The following is a 15,829-nucleotide window of genomic DNA, read 5'->3' on the forward strand; positions in this document are numbered from 1 at the left end:
TTTTTTGTTTTTCGTCTTTCTCATTACTATGAACCTCACTGAATCAGAGATCGAATGACACACTCATACTATCGCAACAATGGCAGTGCTCAGTTTCTAAAGGTATCAAATTTGTTTCCATCCATAGCGTGTTTGCGATGAAATACGAGCGCATCAAAATCAGATCATGCAATCTTACCGGTTGACAACCTGTCATGTTCCAACAACCATTTGCCAAACAAATAACGTGCACTTACACGATCTGTAGTTAGAGAACAATTACACCGTTATAATTACAGCTACAAACTCAATTTTGCTTGCCTATTGGCAATCGATTTTTTTTGTCGTATCCTAGAAATTACTACGGTAGTGCATCCATCAAACCAATAAAGACACTTCTGATAGGCCTTTAGTTCCCTATCCCCATTAGCTATCACCCCATGCAAAAACTCCCTCTTCTCATTCTGCTAAGGCAATAAAAACTTTTTGATGATACTATTGCTTGTTAGAACTTTCTTTGTTTCACTTCCTCGAGGGTGACTAATTGAGGGTGATAACCACATGTCAATGATCATTTAGCCACCCACAGATCAAAATTCAAAACATTATAGACATTCATGTATCACTATTTATATATCACTTATATATCACTTTCTGTGAGGAATAGTGCAATAAATATTCAAGAAAAACTAATTTTACAATAAAAAAATAAAAGTGAAAACTAAATTCATATTCAAGTTTAATATCTAGGTAGAATAGATAAGTGAAAGATCATTATTTTATTTATATCTCTTAATATAAAATTTTTTTCTTATATTATTAAGATCAACGAATTCAATCAATCCAACATTTAGCTCTTCATTCGAAGATTTTTCACCCATTTTAAATACAAATAAGCGAAGACTTTTTTTTACCTTTTTGAGAAATTAAAAAATATCTCTAATATAAATAATAATAGAATACAAAATATTTTTTATGACGTCTTATTAATGACAAGTTAATTTTTTAATTCATCATAATTTATATTTTATACAATTTTGTAAATATGGATAATTGATTATTAAGTCAGATAATATAATTTATTTTCATTATCACTAATAAAAACAATTAATATCATTTCCGTTGATTGAATAGTCGACATTATTGTGTACTATGATGCACCACTCGAGCGTTTATTATTGACAAATCCATCATCGGAAATATATATGACCCAATAAAATCTACCACGTCCATTAGATAAAGAAAAAAAGTATTATTACAATTCGAAATACTCACTTTATAAAATTTTCAAGCAGTAACCTAATACCACCAATACCTAGTAGCAAGAAGCCCCAATTGACGAATCCCGTGAAGTTATCGAAGCCGGAGCTCCACGAAAAAAGACTATCTCTTGGACGGTGACATCTGTAAAAAAAATAAAAGAATTTGTGAATTATCCGTTTCTCCATTACTTATTTGCTATTATAGCGATATCGTCAATAATATTAGTTTTCGCAAATAGGGTTTTGTGGAAAAACATATGAAGATTGTTTCTAAAATAATTTTTTCGACGCTGAATCCGAATCTGCCATCGAAATATTTACGAATTAATTTTTGAGATACAAGAAAAGACATTTCTTTCAATAAACATATAGAATGTTTAGTTAGAAGTTTTTAAAATAGGAAATTAAATCAGGAGTTGAACATTTCATTTTTGTTTCATTATATGACTTTGGATCAGTTTAAAGACATATTAAAGTCCAGCAGTAATCACCTAGCGTATTTTCATTCTAATATTCTTGATCACGATTCTGAATTATAATTAAAATTTGGAAATATTCGTTTTGTTCAGTATTTGTCATACCTAAATTATTTGAAAAGAAATGCTACATCTTAAAATTAATTATATCAAAAATTCGACATGATTTCTGGTAACAGAATTCAAAGTCAAAATTACAAATATAGTATAATAATTTTAAAAAGTTGTTTCGTTTCCTTGAACTAGTAAAATTTTTCAACGCAATCACTTTATAAAATATGTTACGTAATAATTATTAATTTTCTCAAAAGTTGAGTTACAAGTAATGCCTTCATGTATATTTTGTATTCGCTTCTTCAGGATCTCTTTATGAATAGCGAGCTCGTTATTATACGTACGGAAATTCGATAATAGACCAAGCGCTGAGTATAGCTAAAGGAGAAGAAGGTATTAAGGAGAATATTCTCGTTCTGGCGCCATACTAGCAAAATGATCCTTGTGCGCGAGCGGTATGAAGAAAGACGTATGAACGTCATAGAGATGAGAATGGGGCAATAAAGGAGCTTTCATATCGCACGGTTATACATGTCCTTATATCAATTTACGGACTGACGTATAGTTCACACGTGACGATGCGGTAAATGATATAAGTCACTTTTACTGCAATAAAAGATGCTCATTATTTGATGGACGATCGAGCAAGCAGTTTTGTCTCGGAGACACCCGTGGGATTTACAATTCTCGCGTTTTCCATACAAGTTTAGTAACAAAATGTAATTTATAATAGACAATCGTAGCAAAATTACTATTATATTATGTACATGACTCTCTGATTTTGTACTCTCGACGGACATTGTTTCGTATTCGGCAGGCATTCAGGACATCCCTTTCATTTAAACCACGCTTCGTTGAGATATTAAAGTGAACAGTAACAATGTATCCTGATCCCACGAAGATACGTGCAATGTGTGTTTCACTTTCAAAATTTATTTGTCTTTAGAGCTTTTCTTTAAGAAAAATTATTTACAAAATTAAAAACAACAATGTTGCAGTTGCAACTAATAATAAAATAAGATGGTTAATCCTATACATTGCTCGTAGCTTTTTTAATGTAATTAATTACGCGAGATGTTTCCAATAATCTAATATCATATTTCAATATTTATTGCTCCCTTTAATGTTTGAAATCGAACTTGATACTATTTTATATGTCCCTTAAGTAAAGATAAATGCAAAAAAGTTTTTAATTGTAAAATAATTCGTACTAAATGTAATGTGTATAAAAAATAACATTTACATTTAATGAATTTATAAAGTCGAGATGTTATAGACTCCATATAAATAATGAAGAGTTAAAAAGAGAATCTCAAGATCGTGTTTTTAGAAAATAATAAAATTTTGTATGAAATTGTTTTAGTTAAAAAACAACTTCATCGTACAATTTTTTTAGAGTAAATGACATTTAAATGAGCATCTTTTACAATTCATAATCAATAACTAATTTGTCTATTTCCTTACTACCCTCTTAGTAATAAAAAAGTATAAAAAACACTATTAAATTATACATTATAATAATATTATAATGTCAAATTAATCCCAATTTGAATTATTTTTAAACATTTTTATAAGTCATTATTATTTTTACTCAATATATCAATAATTTAACTAAAATAATAGAATTAAACATTTTAATTTAAGAAAACATAGATACTAAATTTGACTCAAATCTTATTTATTATTTACTAAATGAATACGTAATATAAATATTAGTTAATAACAGAACTAATAACAGAAATATATTGATTTATATTTTGGTACACATGGAAGTTAAAAATAACAAAATGTTATTTTTGGTTCAAGAGATTGAATTCTCATTGCTCCTTTGGTGTAATCTAACAGTGTATTAGTTGCACATTCGACACGGGCAACCGTTGTCATGAATAGCAAGCACATCTTCTCGATCAAAGATATGAGAGGCACTCGAGTGTTTTGTACACCGCAAGACAAAACCTTTCGAAAAGTTTATACGATGATCCTCATCGACCCTTGTCGCGTGCGCGCTACCAACGAACGGATGACAGACGCGTATCGTGGAAGCCGATTACGGAGACGCATTCGATATATAATCCACCCTAGAGACATCAAGACAAGAGGGTTTTGTGTTACGATCCTCTATCATACGCTATAGATACCATTCAGATTTCATGCACGGAGTATTGTTGACGATGCGTACTTGCCAGTCATGCGAGAGTAGCGCACCATACGGAATTTCCAATATCTAAAGTGCATATTGAACGTACATGACGATGCGAAAAGAGTTACGTACTAAAAGGATCTCGAATAGCATCACAATGAATATATAGCAAAGAACAAAGAAATAAGATGGGACTTCTTATTCTACTTTATACTTAAAGTTACTTTTAACACACTTAATATTCTTGTCATTATAACATTCTTTCCATCCAAGCTCTCATTCTCAAAACTAAAAAATAATTTTCTTCAAATGAATTCAAAAAAGAAATGTTTAATTTTAAAATATTAAAATATTTTATTCTTGACTTAAAAATATTTTAGTTTTAAACTTTTTCAAAGAAAACATTGTGTATTTAAAACACCAAAACATTTAAAATTAAAATATTGTTTAAATGTTTGTTTTACAAAAATGTTTCAAACATATACATTTTAAACACTGCACTACAGTATAAGATCGAAAGTAAATTTTCTACACGGAGAGAATTTTTTCTTAGAATTTATCTTGAAAATATGACAATCATAGGATAACATTGTATTTCGAAGAATTTTAATGTAAATTTCTCTTATTCATTAATAAAACTACAGTAAGGTATAAAATAAATTTGATCAATTTTACTGCATGGTAAAAATCTTTAAAATATTATATTGTATCACAACTATACCATATTTTCAAAGTAAATTTTAAAAGAAAATTCTCTCCGTGTAACGTATATTGTTATATAAAAAAAAAGATATTTCTGGGCAATTTAAAGGAATCGTTTTAAATAATCTAATGCATGACGCGTAAATTAATTAAATTACTTATTTATAAACAATTATATTCTAAATTTCATATTTCTTCAAAATTGTGATTTTTACGTTAACAAAGAAAAATCCGTCCATAAATAAATCACGAATTACTGTCGCTAAAAATAACATTATGATATCCGTAATCAATATATAGAAGGAAAATAAATCTCATATCAAGCGATTCTATTTTGCCGACTTCTCGATTGCCTCTTACTTCGTGACCGCTAGTATTATGCTGTTATCAAGACAGGTCTTGTGAAGCTTCTATATCACTTTCATGGAGAGAAGAACCTCTCGTCTTAAGTATTTACATGAAAGATCCTAGCGAAAACTCGGGGCGTGAGCGATAAGATGTATTCTTGAGACCGGTCTCTTTGGAATTTCGAAGAACCAGAGACTCACAACTGAAAAGCCATAAAATTGAATTTATATCCTTCAAGATATTACAATTTAACTTCCAAATCGTATAAATATCTTAAAAAATATGATGAAAATCCTTATTTAAGATCTCTTTAAATTAAAATGCAAATTCTTTCAGTAAATAAATGTAACATGCCATAAATGTAATATGCCATTTATTATTTTAGTTAAATAATTATTTTAGTAATTATTCGAACTCTTAAAATTAAAGTTTTAAATATAGCTTATTCAAGATACATGAGAATAAAGATTATTCTCGCTTTGTTGCTCATTTTTTGCATTCTTAATTGGCTTGTTCATTACAAATACTTATTTCACATCGTAAATAACTATTATCGCAGAGGCAGTGCTTATCTACGTAACATGCTTAACATGTTTAACAATACATAATAATTATGCAAGTATTCTTATTTGATAAAACGAGTATATAACATTGATTTGATATCGCACAATATGCATAAAATATATTTTAATTATTCTTTTTCTTGTATAAATATTCTGATTCTACCATGTTTTTTACATTTTTCTCAAATATAAAATTAAATTCCAAAATATTATATTTTTACCAATTAATAATTAAAATATGTGTGAGTAAAAGTTAGAGATTTAAGATGATAAATATAATAATTAACATATACTTATGCAATATTTATATAAAGTAAAAAACTAACTATTGTACAATTATTTAAGAAAATATTCATCAGTAAAAATCCGTAATAATCGTTATAATACATACACGTCACATTTAAATTTATAATTTATCAGAATGCAGATGTTATATGTTATGTTACGTGTGATAGTAGCCATTACTTCACTTATTATTAGTTGACAGATATTTTCTTAAATAAACTGATAATTTTAATAATTTTTTACGTAATACATTAATTACGTAATATATCAATTAATTATATTACATTAATAAAATCATATAATTTTTAAAAATATATATTTGCTATAAATATATTGTATATATTTCTAAAATATAAATATAAAATATAATAATATGTAACGTGCGCAAATATTATAAATTTTCACAACGATGACTTCACAGCGCGATGACGATGCAATTTGTCTGGTGAAGAATTCCGTCGGTTTTGCATATAAAATGTAACAGGCGAACGTTATATATATCGCCCCGTCGTAATTACCCGCAGCTACCCTCAGCAGCGCGGTTTCTGCGTGCATTCAACAACATCGTCGCACGTCCTCCCTCTCCACTACCCCGCACACAACAGTCCCCCTAATAAACCCTCTCGACCTGTACGTCGTAACTATTACTCAGAATTTATGGCAGATCGCGATAATTAATAGAGTCGCGATAGAAACGGCGGTTTGCGTACGAAGAGCTATCTCTCGCGCTTCTGATATTGGGGTAAACAGGACGCAGACGTGTCGCTCGGAAATTCCATATGCATGAGAATGACGATGGACTGGATATGTCCGAAGTGTCGCAACCAGCGTCTTCGGGAAACGTGAGATATGGCTGCAAATGCTTTTCGACTTTTGTCACTCAGTCGAAACATAATGAGTCATCCGATATGAGATAAAGACGATTTATATGATATTAAAGAAATGACGCTAAAATAATGTTTCGTATCGATGTACGCCGTCGTGGCGTACTTCGATCAATATCTGCTAAAAATTTAAGAAAGTACTTTTAATTTTATTTAAATGAAAAGTACAATTTTGCTAAAGTATCTATATAGAAATTTTGATAGATAGGATAAACTCGAATAAAATAGTCAATATCAAGCTTTCAGAATGGCTTCAAAAATATCCATTTAACAATTATCAGAGAAATTACAGACTATGAAATTACATCTTTTCTGTATGGCTATATGTAATACCCTAGTTTACTCTGCAAATCTGAAAATAAGATAATTGTTGGATCATCAAAATAATTACATAGAAATCTCAAGCGTAATATTACAAAATGTTTTAACATTCTCGCAATCAGTTTGGAAGTTCTATATAATTGTTTTGATGGCCGAAGAAAAATTATTTTTAGATTTGTATTTAGCTAAATTTCTAAATATTTCAGCAAAACCATTTTTTCCGTATCGATATTACTTTTCTCTCTTTCCTCCATTAATAGTATCATTATTATGTTTCAGATTGATAGATTAGTGTCGACGACATCGTCTTGTCAGGTTGAGAAAACCATGCTTAAAACTAGACACTGATTGTTGACGATACTTTTTAGACAAAGTTCAAAAGTAGCATCAACTATCCGCTCATGATAAGTTGCAATATCATACTTCAGTCCACTTTCTGACAAACCGCAACCATGAAGGAGCAAAAAAGGATCAACTAAGTAAGTTGCTCTTACGGAAACCGGAACTGAAAGACGCGCTCCCCAAGAGAGCGCCACTTTCTTGTTGCTCCAAGGCAAATCGCTTCCGCTATCTTGTAGTGGACATATTATGGGTCGCGAAAAAAGTTCTTCTTAAGCGAAACTTGCGCTAACGCGACGAGTTTTCGGCACGTAGTCGCCACGCCATGGCATCCCTTGATCATCGACACCGCGATCGCGCGCACAACTTTGGCGTCGAGGTTTTGCTCGTAATCATCCGACTCGTTTTTCTTCGCCGATGTGACGGTGAACGTGCCTTCAAACCGATCCGCGGATTTAATTGAACTCTCAGTTATGATCGCTGATGATTCCGCCATTTTGACGCTGTCTACATGAATTTCTGGAATTTGCCCGTTCTTTATATCCGCTAATCAGAATAAATGTTTAAATAAATAGCCTCTCTCATCAAAATCATTTTGTCACTACATTTCTATTAAAAAATGAGTAGCATTTCATTAAAAAAAAGAGCAACTTTATCTTTATTTCAAACTTATGAAAAATCCTGATTAGGAGTCTTATTGAAAAAAATAGCAGCGGTGATTTCACGTCATTTTTCCACGAATCATTATTACCATTATTATCATCCTGCATTATTACATCTCAGTTGTAAATTACCGTTAGAAATAATACTCGCATTTCTTTTTATTATTTTGTAATTTAAAAATTTTAATGGACGCGTAAGCACGCACCATTAAATGTGTAAATTACTTTGGGAGTTTGTCCACGTCCGAAAATAGCGAGAAAAAAAGCAAACAAGCGAACGCATACGGTGATGACCGATAAAACTGTGAAAATTTTCAAATGAAATTATTTACAGCGTCTAAAACAAAAATCGTGTTTATTCAAAACTCGCGTACTATTGAAAAATGCAAACTAACGCTCACGGGTAGCTTTAAACAAAATAAAAGGAAACGCGCGCAAAAAACCGCATTGACATTCCTGTCGATCTAATTTAAAAATATGACGATTATTATTTCTCTGCATGAAAAAAATTAACTTCCGCGAAGTTGGGTCGAGTGAAAAAAATCCCTTTGCAGAATAGTGGACACAAAAATGAGACTGGAAGATAGGTAGGAAGAAGAGTGAGGATAATCGACATATGATGGGCGAGCGAAATGAAATAAATAGAGAAACGCGCTTTCACATCGGGAAATATTTCAAAACGCGGACGATGTTTCCGAATAATTATTCGGGCATTCTGTAGTGGTCACGAAACATAATTCAATCAAGATAAATTTTCGCACCAATACCTGACTGTCCATCACCGACATTTTCGCAATCCGACCAACGTTTTTCCGAACGATTCTATGTGTCACTTTTCGAGACAATTTTATTGGAAATTACGAATAAAACGACGAATATCGCAAACGAATAAATTAAACTGTAAATATTTCTCTTTATTATAGAAAATCGTCAATGTTGATCAAATAAATGCATACATTTGAGATAACTAAAAATTTGATAATAATATTATACTGAATTGTCATTTTCTCCATCTTTCTCATTAAAATATAGGATAATTCATTGATATCATAGGGTGTGAGTTTATTTAATTACTTGCTCGTTATTATTGGAACTGATACTCAAACGCGACCTCGCACTGTATAACAACGATGTGTCTAACTGCACATCTATCTGCGTAATAATTATTCAGCATATATCACAGATGACTAATGTCCCGTGTCATACTGAGTTGCATGAATTATTCCGAGATTGGGGACTTATATTCAACATAATTTCCCGGTATCGTAGAATATCGTACACTAAGATGTATTAAAAGAGTATTGTTTTATCGTTATCCCAAACACCACGTTTACGTATAAAGTACCTTTTCTCTGTCGTGCAACATATTTTACATTTGTTCAGTATTTCCTGATAGTGCTGGTATTTCATCTGCACATTGTTCTACAGCGTATTAATCATTATATTTAAAATAGATATATTGAATAGAGGAACAAAGCATGAAGTATTATCTTTATTATTTATTATTTGTTATTATAAGTAAATTTTATATTAGAAAATAATTAAAAAGAAACTTTTGTGTACGTACACACACACACACACACACAAAACGCGCGCGCACGCACACACACACACACACACCACGCGCGCGCGCACACACACACACACACACACACACACACACACACACACACACGTATAAATTGTATGAAAAATCATAAACAGTAATTTTACTACTGTACATATCGTATAAAAATATAAATAGATATAAATATTTTTTAATAATAATTCAATTCTATTGTTTTCTCATTGACATAATACTTCATTTTTTTATATTCCAAAATAAAAAAAAATGTGTTGTTTATCTAATCATCGATGTAGATTTTAAAATTTTAATGATCCAATTACGCACGAAACATCGGCTTATTTCTTCGGCATAAAATCACATACTTCACGATTTATCTATTAAATCAATAAAACTATGAAAAGAAGACAAATTTTGTTTTCGACTGAATTTGAAAGCCAAAACTCATAATACTGTTTTTCCTTTCTCTTCTCTCTCTTTCTCTGTTCATCTCGTTTATTTTTTTTTATCCTCCATAAAAAAAACAGCGAAAAGTTGTTCGCGCAATGTAGACACGCCGAATAGAGGGAAGAAGCATCCGCCAGGAAAGGATGAAATGGAAGAATGGTACCCTGTACGTGGACCTTCCTCGTCGAATGGTATCTTCCTCGGGAATCTTCCTGATACCGGAAGACCTCGTGAATATTTAAACGATAGACGGATATACATATATTACCCGTGTAATGAGGAGGGAATCTTCCTACTGCAACATCCGGCAGGCAAATCGGTGGACTGAAAGAGAATAAGAAACGGCGCTGGCGGAAGAATATTCTAAATGATTCATGAAGGAAAATTAAACGACGCTTTAAACAGGCTTTTCTTCCCTCACTTTCATTCATCTCAACCCCATACGCCTCCTCTTTCGCAGCTCCGACTACCTTCGGAATCGATTACTTATCATCTTCTTCTAACTCCCAATTCATTTCTCGCTCTGTCTTTATGATATGAAAAATATCTTCTTTCTTTCTATCTATCTATTTTATTTATCTACCTATTCGTCTAGATTCCATCTTATTTGCTCATTTTGCCATTTCTTCTTTTTCTTAACAAACCATTTTATTGCGATTTCTCTGACCGATGTTTCCAATCTTGGTAATGCATTCTGGAGAGATTCATAAAAATTTTCTCACCTATCTTGTGAACAGCAAACGGAATTCGTGTAAGTCAGATAAGCGTTAAAGAAGTTAATTTAAAGCTGGTCGTGACACGACTACTATATTTTCTTTTGCTCCCTTGGCGAAACCACATGGCAGTTTCACCATCTCCATCCTGCAGGCGCGGTTAGACTAAATTGCGTTTCTTTTGACTCGACGATTACTGGCTGCACTGGTATAATTACAAGTCTTGACACTGTATAAATATATTAAACATCAGTTCTTTATCTGAATCATATACGTAAATATATGTAAATACATGTAAAATATTTCCTAAAATCTTTAAATATTTTTGATTTGTCCATCTTGACAATGTGACGAAAGAAAATGATGTCTTGACTCATAATATGATTTCTAATAAATATTCGCAGAGATAGACCTCAAATGCTAATGTAAATAAAATAAAATAATGATTAACAATTATTTATAATTAATAGAATTTATATAATTTATATAATTAAATTCTTTGTTTTACCTTTTTTAAACTTTTATTTTGAATTACTTCAAACATGTAATTTTTAAATTTATAAAACATAAATCTGAGAAATATCATCTGGCGCATCATCTTCGCGGCGATTCAGAATAAGAGCTCCGTGCCAGCGACGTCGAGTTACTGCGAAAAAAACCGCAACCCTTCCTAATCCGGACACTCGTTCCGTCCCTTCCGTCGGCGTAATCGCCACCATTGTTCTTCCGCCTGATTTCGCGCGCGAAATCCACCACCGCCTACGATCTTACTGTGGAAACGAGGCGAGAGACAGAGGAAAAAGAAAAACGATAAAAATTGCGAGGTAGCAGCAACGTTGGATGGAAAGGGGTTGCGGGATTGACAGCACAATACCGTTAATCCTCATCCGTTTCGAAGGCGCTACACGAGATGATTCTATGTGCTGGGCTCGCGAGAGATTAAAAGTTTTTGCCGAACTCGACGAAATGCAAAAAAGCACTGACGGAGGAGAGAGAGAGAGAGAGAGAGAGAGGGAGAGAGAGAGAGAGAGAGAGAGGAAACGGTGGGTGAACGGAAAGCAAAAATTTGCCATAGCACGTTGAATGTCAGGACGAAACTTTACCACCCGCCGCGGAGATAACGCGTGATTGCAGGGTTTATTAAGAAGCTTTTTGCAAGAGAACGCATCACTCGGTCGAAATATGGGATGCACTACTCTGGAATTAGTATCAGTGTATGCGATAATAACGCAACTAATAGTCTAGCGGAAATTAAAATCTTAAAATGAGATTCGCTAATCATTGGAGATCAATTTATCAAAGGATTTCATTAGAGCTTCTTCTTATCTCGGAAAATTGATATCTAGAAAAGTTATTCAATATTCTAATTTGTGTGATAATATAACCGCACACATATAAATATTTATTTCTCTTAATAACTTTCTAAATTATTTCCATAAGAGATGTACACTAGTTACATGCGAACTAGTTTGTGCAAACTCTCCGGATGTAGCATTTGAGTTTAGCTAATCCTCTCTAGCAGCACGCAAGGCGGAAGATCCCAATTTGTATCTTGTCTTTGGCGGTAATCGATTGTTGCTCCACTGAGTGAGCGTTAGCGTTACAACACAGTTAAACAATGCATCAGTGAACTTAGCAATTCTCTTTATAGAGTAAGATACGTCGAATCAGGTGGGCAAACACATCCCAGGTACTCTCGCATCGAAATCGAGAACGGGAGGAGATCGGAAACTCCGAAGTCAATCTCAAGCATTCCGGAAATACATTGTAAAGCAACCAGTCCCCCGTCCTTCTCGCCCTATCTGCCTCTTATCTGTATTCTTCGTCGCTCATACGCAGAAAGAAAAGGACGAGAATCCGATATTGCCCAGCTGCAGGCTCGTACCCATCGTACGTCTAATTGCAAACTCGTGAAAACAAGAGAAACGCTCGACAAATACGCCGCGAGTAAATATAAGGATCGTTTGTTCGAGGATGGATTCGCCGGTATAAGGAGCGAACCGGGAAGAATAAAGGAGGCGCGCGCGCGCCAAGATGGAAAAGAAGCTGCGACGCGGCAAAAGAGACTCGCCATTTTCGAGAACAAGAAACTCTTGTTTGCAAGTCATTATACCGTGTTGAAGGGAGTAAGTTTTTACTCTCTTGTCTTTTCCTCTTTTCCCTATCTTACTATGAAGAGCGCAATGAACGGAACTCACGTGAAACAGCACATACACACGCCGGCAGAGACAAGTAAAAGTTGGTGCGTAACAAAGTACAATATTTTTGAAACGCAGAAATAACATTGAATTTGTAATAGCTAATTTCAATATCATACGCTTTTATTTCCACGAAAAATTTTCTTTTCTCATCCATCGAGAAAAATCTCTCAATTAAAGTCAATAGAATAATATGTACATTGATTTTATTCCATCATTTTAATTATTCTGATATTTTATTAGTTAAATCTGTTTGCAATTCTTCGTTATTTTTCTCAGTAATTAATAAAACAAAATAATAACTCGCATAAATATGTTCATCTCTATATCAGAGATATATTTGTACTAAAAAATTATTATACCTTATCAGTATTTTGTATGTTACAGAAAAATTGCATTTAAAATACGTCGAACGTGACAATTAATTAATCACGAGTATAATAAATGTTTTTGCGACGTTTACATGCATTCTCTGTTCTACGATACATTGTAAACAAATCCAATACTTTTTATGGCTAATAATTTATTCATATATTATTCTATATATAATTTCTCAATCGACTTTTATAATATGCAAAAAAGAAAAATATAGAAAGATATGATCGTTATAATGTACGGCATTCTGCATTTCAATGCATACAATTTCAATGCAGCAGTATTCTGTTATATTCTATTCGCATTAAACAAATAGTTTTATGTCAATGCAAAATCGAAATACTGATTAGCGATTTTATTAATTATTAAACCACATATATATTTTCTGTTTCTAATTAAACCGTAAATAAATCAATTTATTAGCTTCCTAGTAGCTGCCAGTAGAATTTTTAGCTAGTAAATACTTGATGACAAACAATTTTTTAATCCATGTAAAAAAACTTGCAATACAAAAAAGTCTATTTGTTATAAAAAGTATTATAAAAAACATGTGAGGAAAAGAAAAATAATATCATTATCGTATTAATTATATTATAAAAAAATAAAACAGTATATATATATATATATATATATATATACTGTACACTATTAATTACATAAATAACACATTTTTGTTTTAAAGTAAAAAATAAATAGCCAATGTCAAATATTAATATGTAAGAGATAAAAAAATAAATACAGACACAACTTTAATAAAATTTAAAAATGAAAAATAAAATTCTTTAATATTTTTTATTTTTATTTTTGTGTATACGCATACTTTAATAATTAATTAAAACATAATCAAATTCACATTTTATTCGATTTGTAAAATTATATTCATTTTATAAAAAAATGCTAAAACAACGGATTTCTACAGAAACAACGGATGTTCATTAAAAAAATAACGTAATCTATATTTTCATATAAGAAGAATTGTTTAATGATACGGAATAGAGGCATTTAAAAAAAATCTTAACGACAATATCGCGCCAGAAGATTTTGTGATGTCACTCAAATTAACATTTTAATTAACGGCACTGAAAGATGGTGTTCCGGTGCGCATACTTTGCCACGCATTCCACTCTATGGAACGTCAGCGGTTCCGGAAGCCACTGAAGAGTGACGACTATGTTGCGAAGGGGTTAAGCAAAATCTCGGTACGACCCAAAGCTTAATTACGCTCACCGGGGTGCACGGAGGCGTTTAAATTGTTTGTGCATCGCGTGATCGAAAGTTCATTGTCCGCAACCTTGACCTACGATCTTCTGATGTCTAATTGACGGAAATGACGTTCCCCGAACCAAATATATCGATATCATAAACTGACTGGTAGATCATAACGTAAAATCATTATTATTCATGCAATTTCTATTGTGCTTCGATAGCAAATTTCTATTAAAGATTTTTCAGTTTAATTTTTTTTTCATTAAACCATACTGTTCGTTTAACACAAACTTATTCAGAAAATTAATTATAAGAAATATATGTTAAGTTCTAGATACAATAAAAATATAATATAATATTTAGAGAAACGAGAAACATATTGTAGAAATATTATAAACAGATTGTAGAAATATGAAACTTTTTTGCAACAAAACTGTTGCATAATCATTTTATCAATATTATTTGATTAAAATATTTTGCAAAATGACAACTTTATTTATCTACGCTTTATCAATTCAAGTTTCACTTAATTTCAGTTACTTGAATATTTTATTATATCGTACAATTAAAAAAATATATTTATCTGCTCTTAAGAGAGAATGATTATGTTGATATTTTCACAGTATACATATACAATAATTCAATTGAAATTTAATATTCTCCCCATATTCATCCGTAATTGATTAATAATTAATTATTGGAAAAAAATAAACGACTAAGAATAATATGAATATTAAATTATTTAATTAATATATTAAATACATAGATCCGTATTTACACCTTTCTTTAATCGATAAATGTGCGCATTTATCAATTAAAGTGAAACGAATATAGGCCACAATTTCTAATGTCAATTTCAAAGAATATTTAATTCCTCAGTAGAAGCTATCACATCGTTAATCAATATGAAACTGAATATCCTTCAACTTCGTACATAAACATACGTCACCGAGAATTCATGCAAATGAATTTTTACATAATCAGTTCTAGCGAAAATATAACTGGTATGTATAATGCTACTTAATGGAACAAGTTTTTGCTGTTTACAAACACGTTTAAAAATTATTCTTTATTAGTTTTAAATCTCATAGTCATGCATTATATTGAACAGTATAATAAGTGAATATAATAATAAGTGAAATAAACTAAAACCAAGTAGTATCACAAAATAAATTAAACTGACATATAATAAAAAATCAATGTCCTCTCCTCAAAATTATACATTATAGAATTGAATTATGAAAGTCTTACACAGATCAAGAGAAGTAATTCATATAGAATTTTCTCTCTTTAAAATAATACAATAAGAAA

At 31.4% G+C, this 15,829-nt stretch overlaps 1 protein-coding gene across 2 annotated transcripts in view; it reads right to left on the reverse strand.

Moving 5' to 3' along the window:
* LOC108689036 (diacylglycerol O-acyltransferase 1) overlaps nt 1-15,829 on the reverse strand; it is a 102,866-nt gene that overhangs the window by 84,020 nt on the left and 3,017 nt on the right. For both annotated transcript variants that reach the window (XM_018195632.1, XM_018195631.1), the window contains exon 2: nt 1,255-1,383. In XM_018195632.1, the coding sequence (XP_018051121.1) occupies nt 1,255-1,383 (129 nt within the window). The remainder of the gene's footprint in view (nt 1-1,254; nt 1,384-15,829) is intronic.

The sequence above is a fragment of the Atta colombica genome, unplaced genomic scaffold, assembly GCF_001594045.1.
Source record: "Atta colombica isolate Treedump-2 unplaced genomic scaffold, Acol1.0 scaffold254, whole genome shotgun sequence".
Taxonomy (NCBI): Eukaryota; Metazoa; Arthropoda; class Insecta; order Hymenoptera; family Formicidae; genus Atta; species Atta colombica.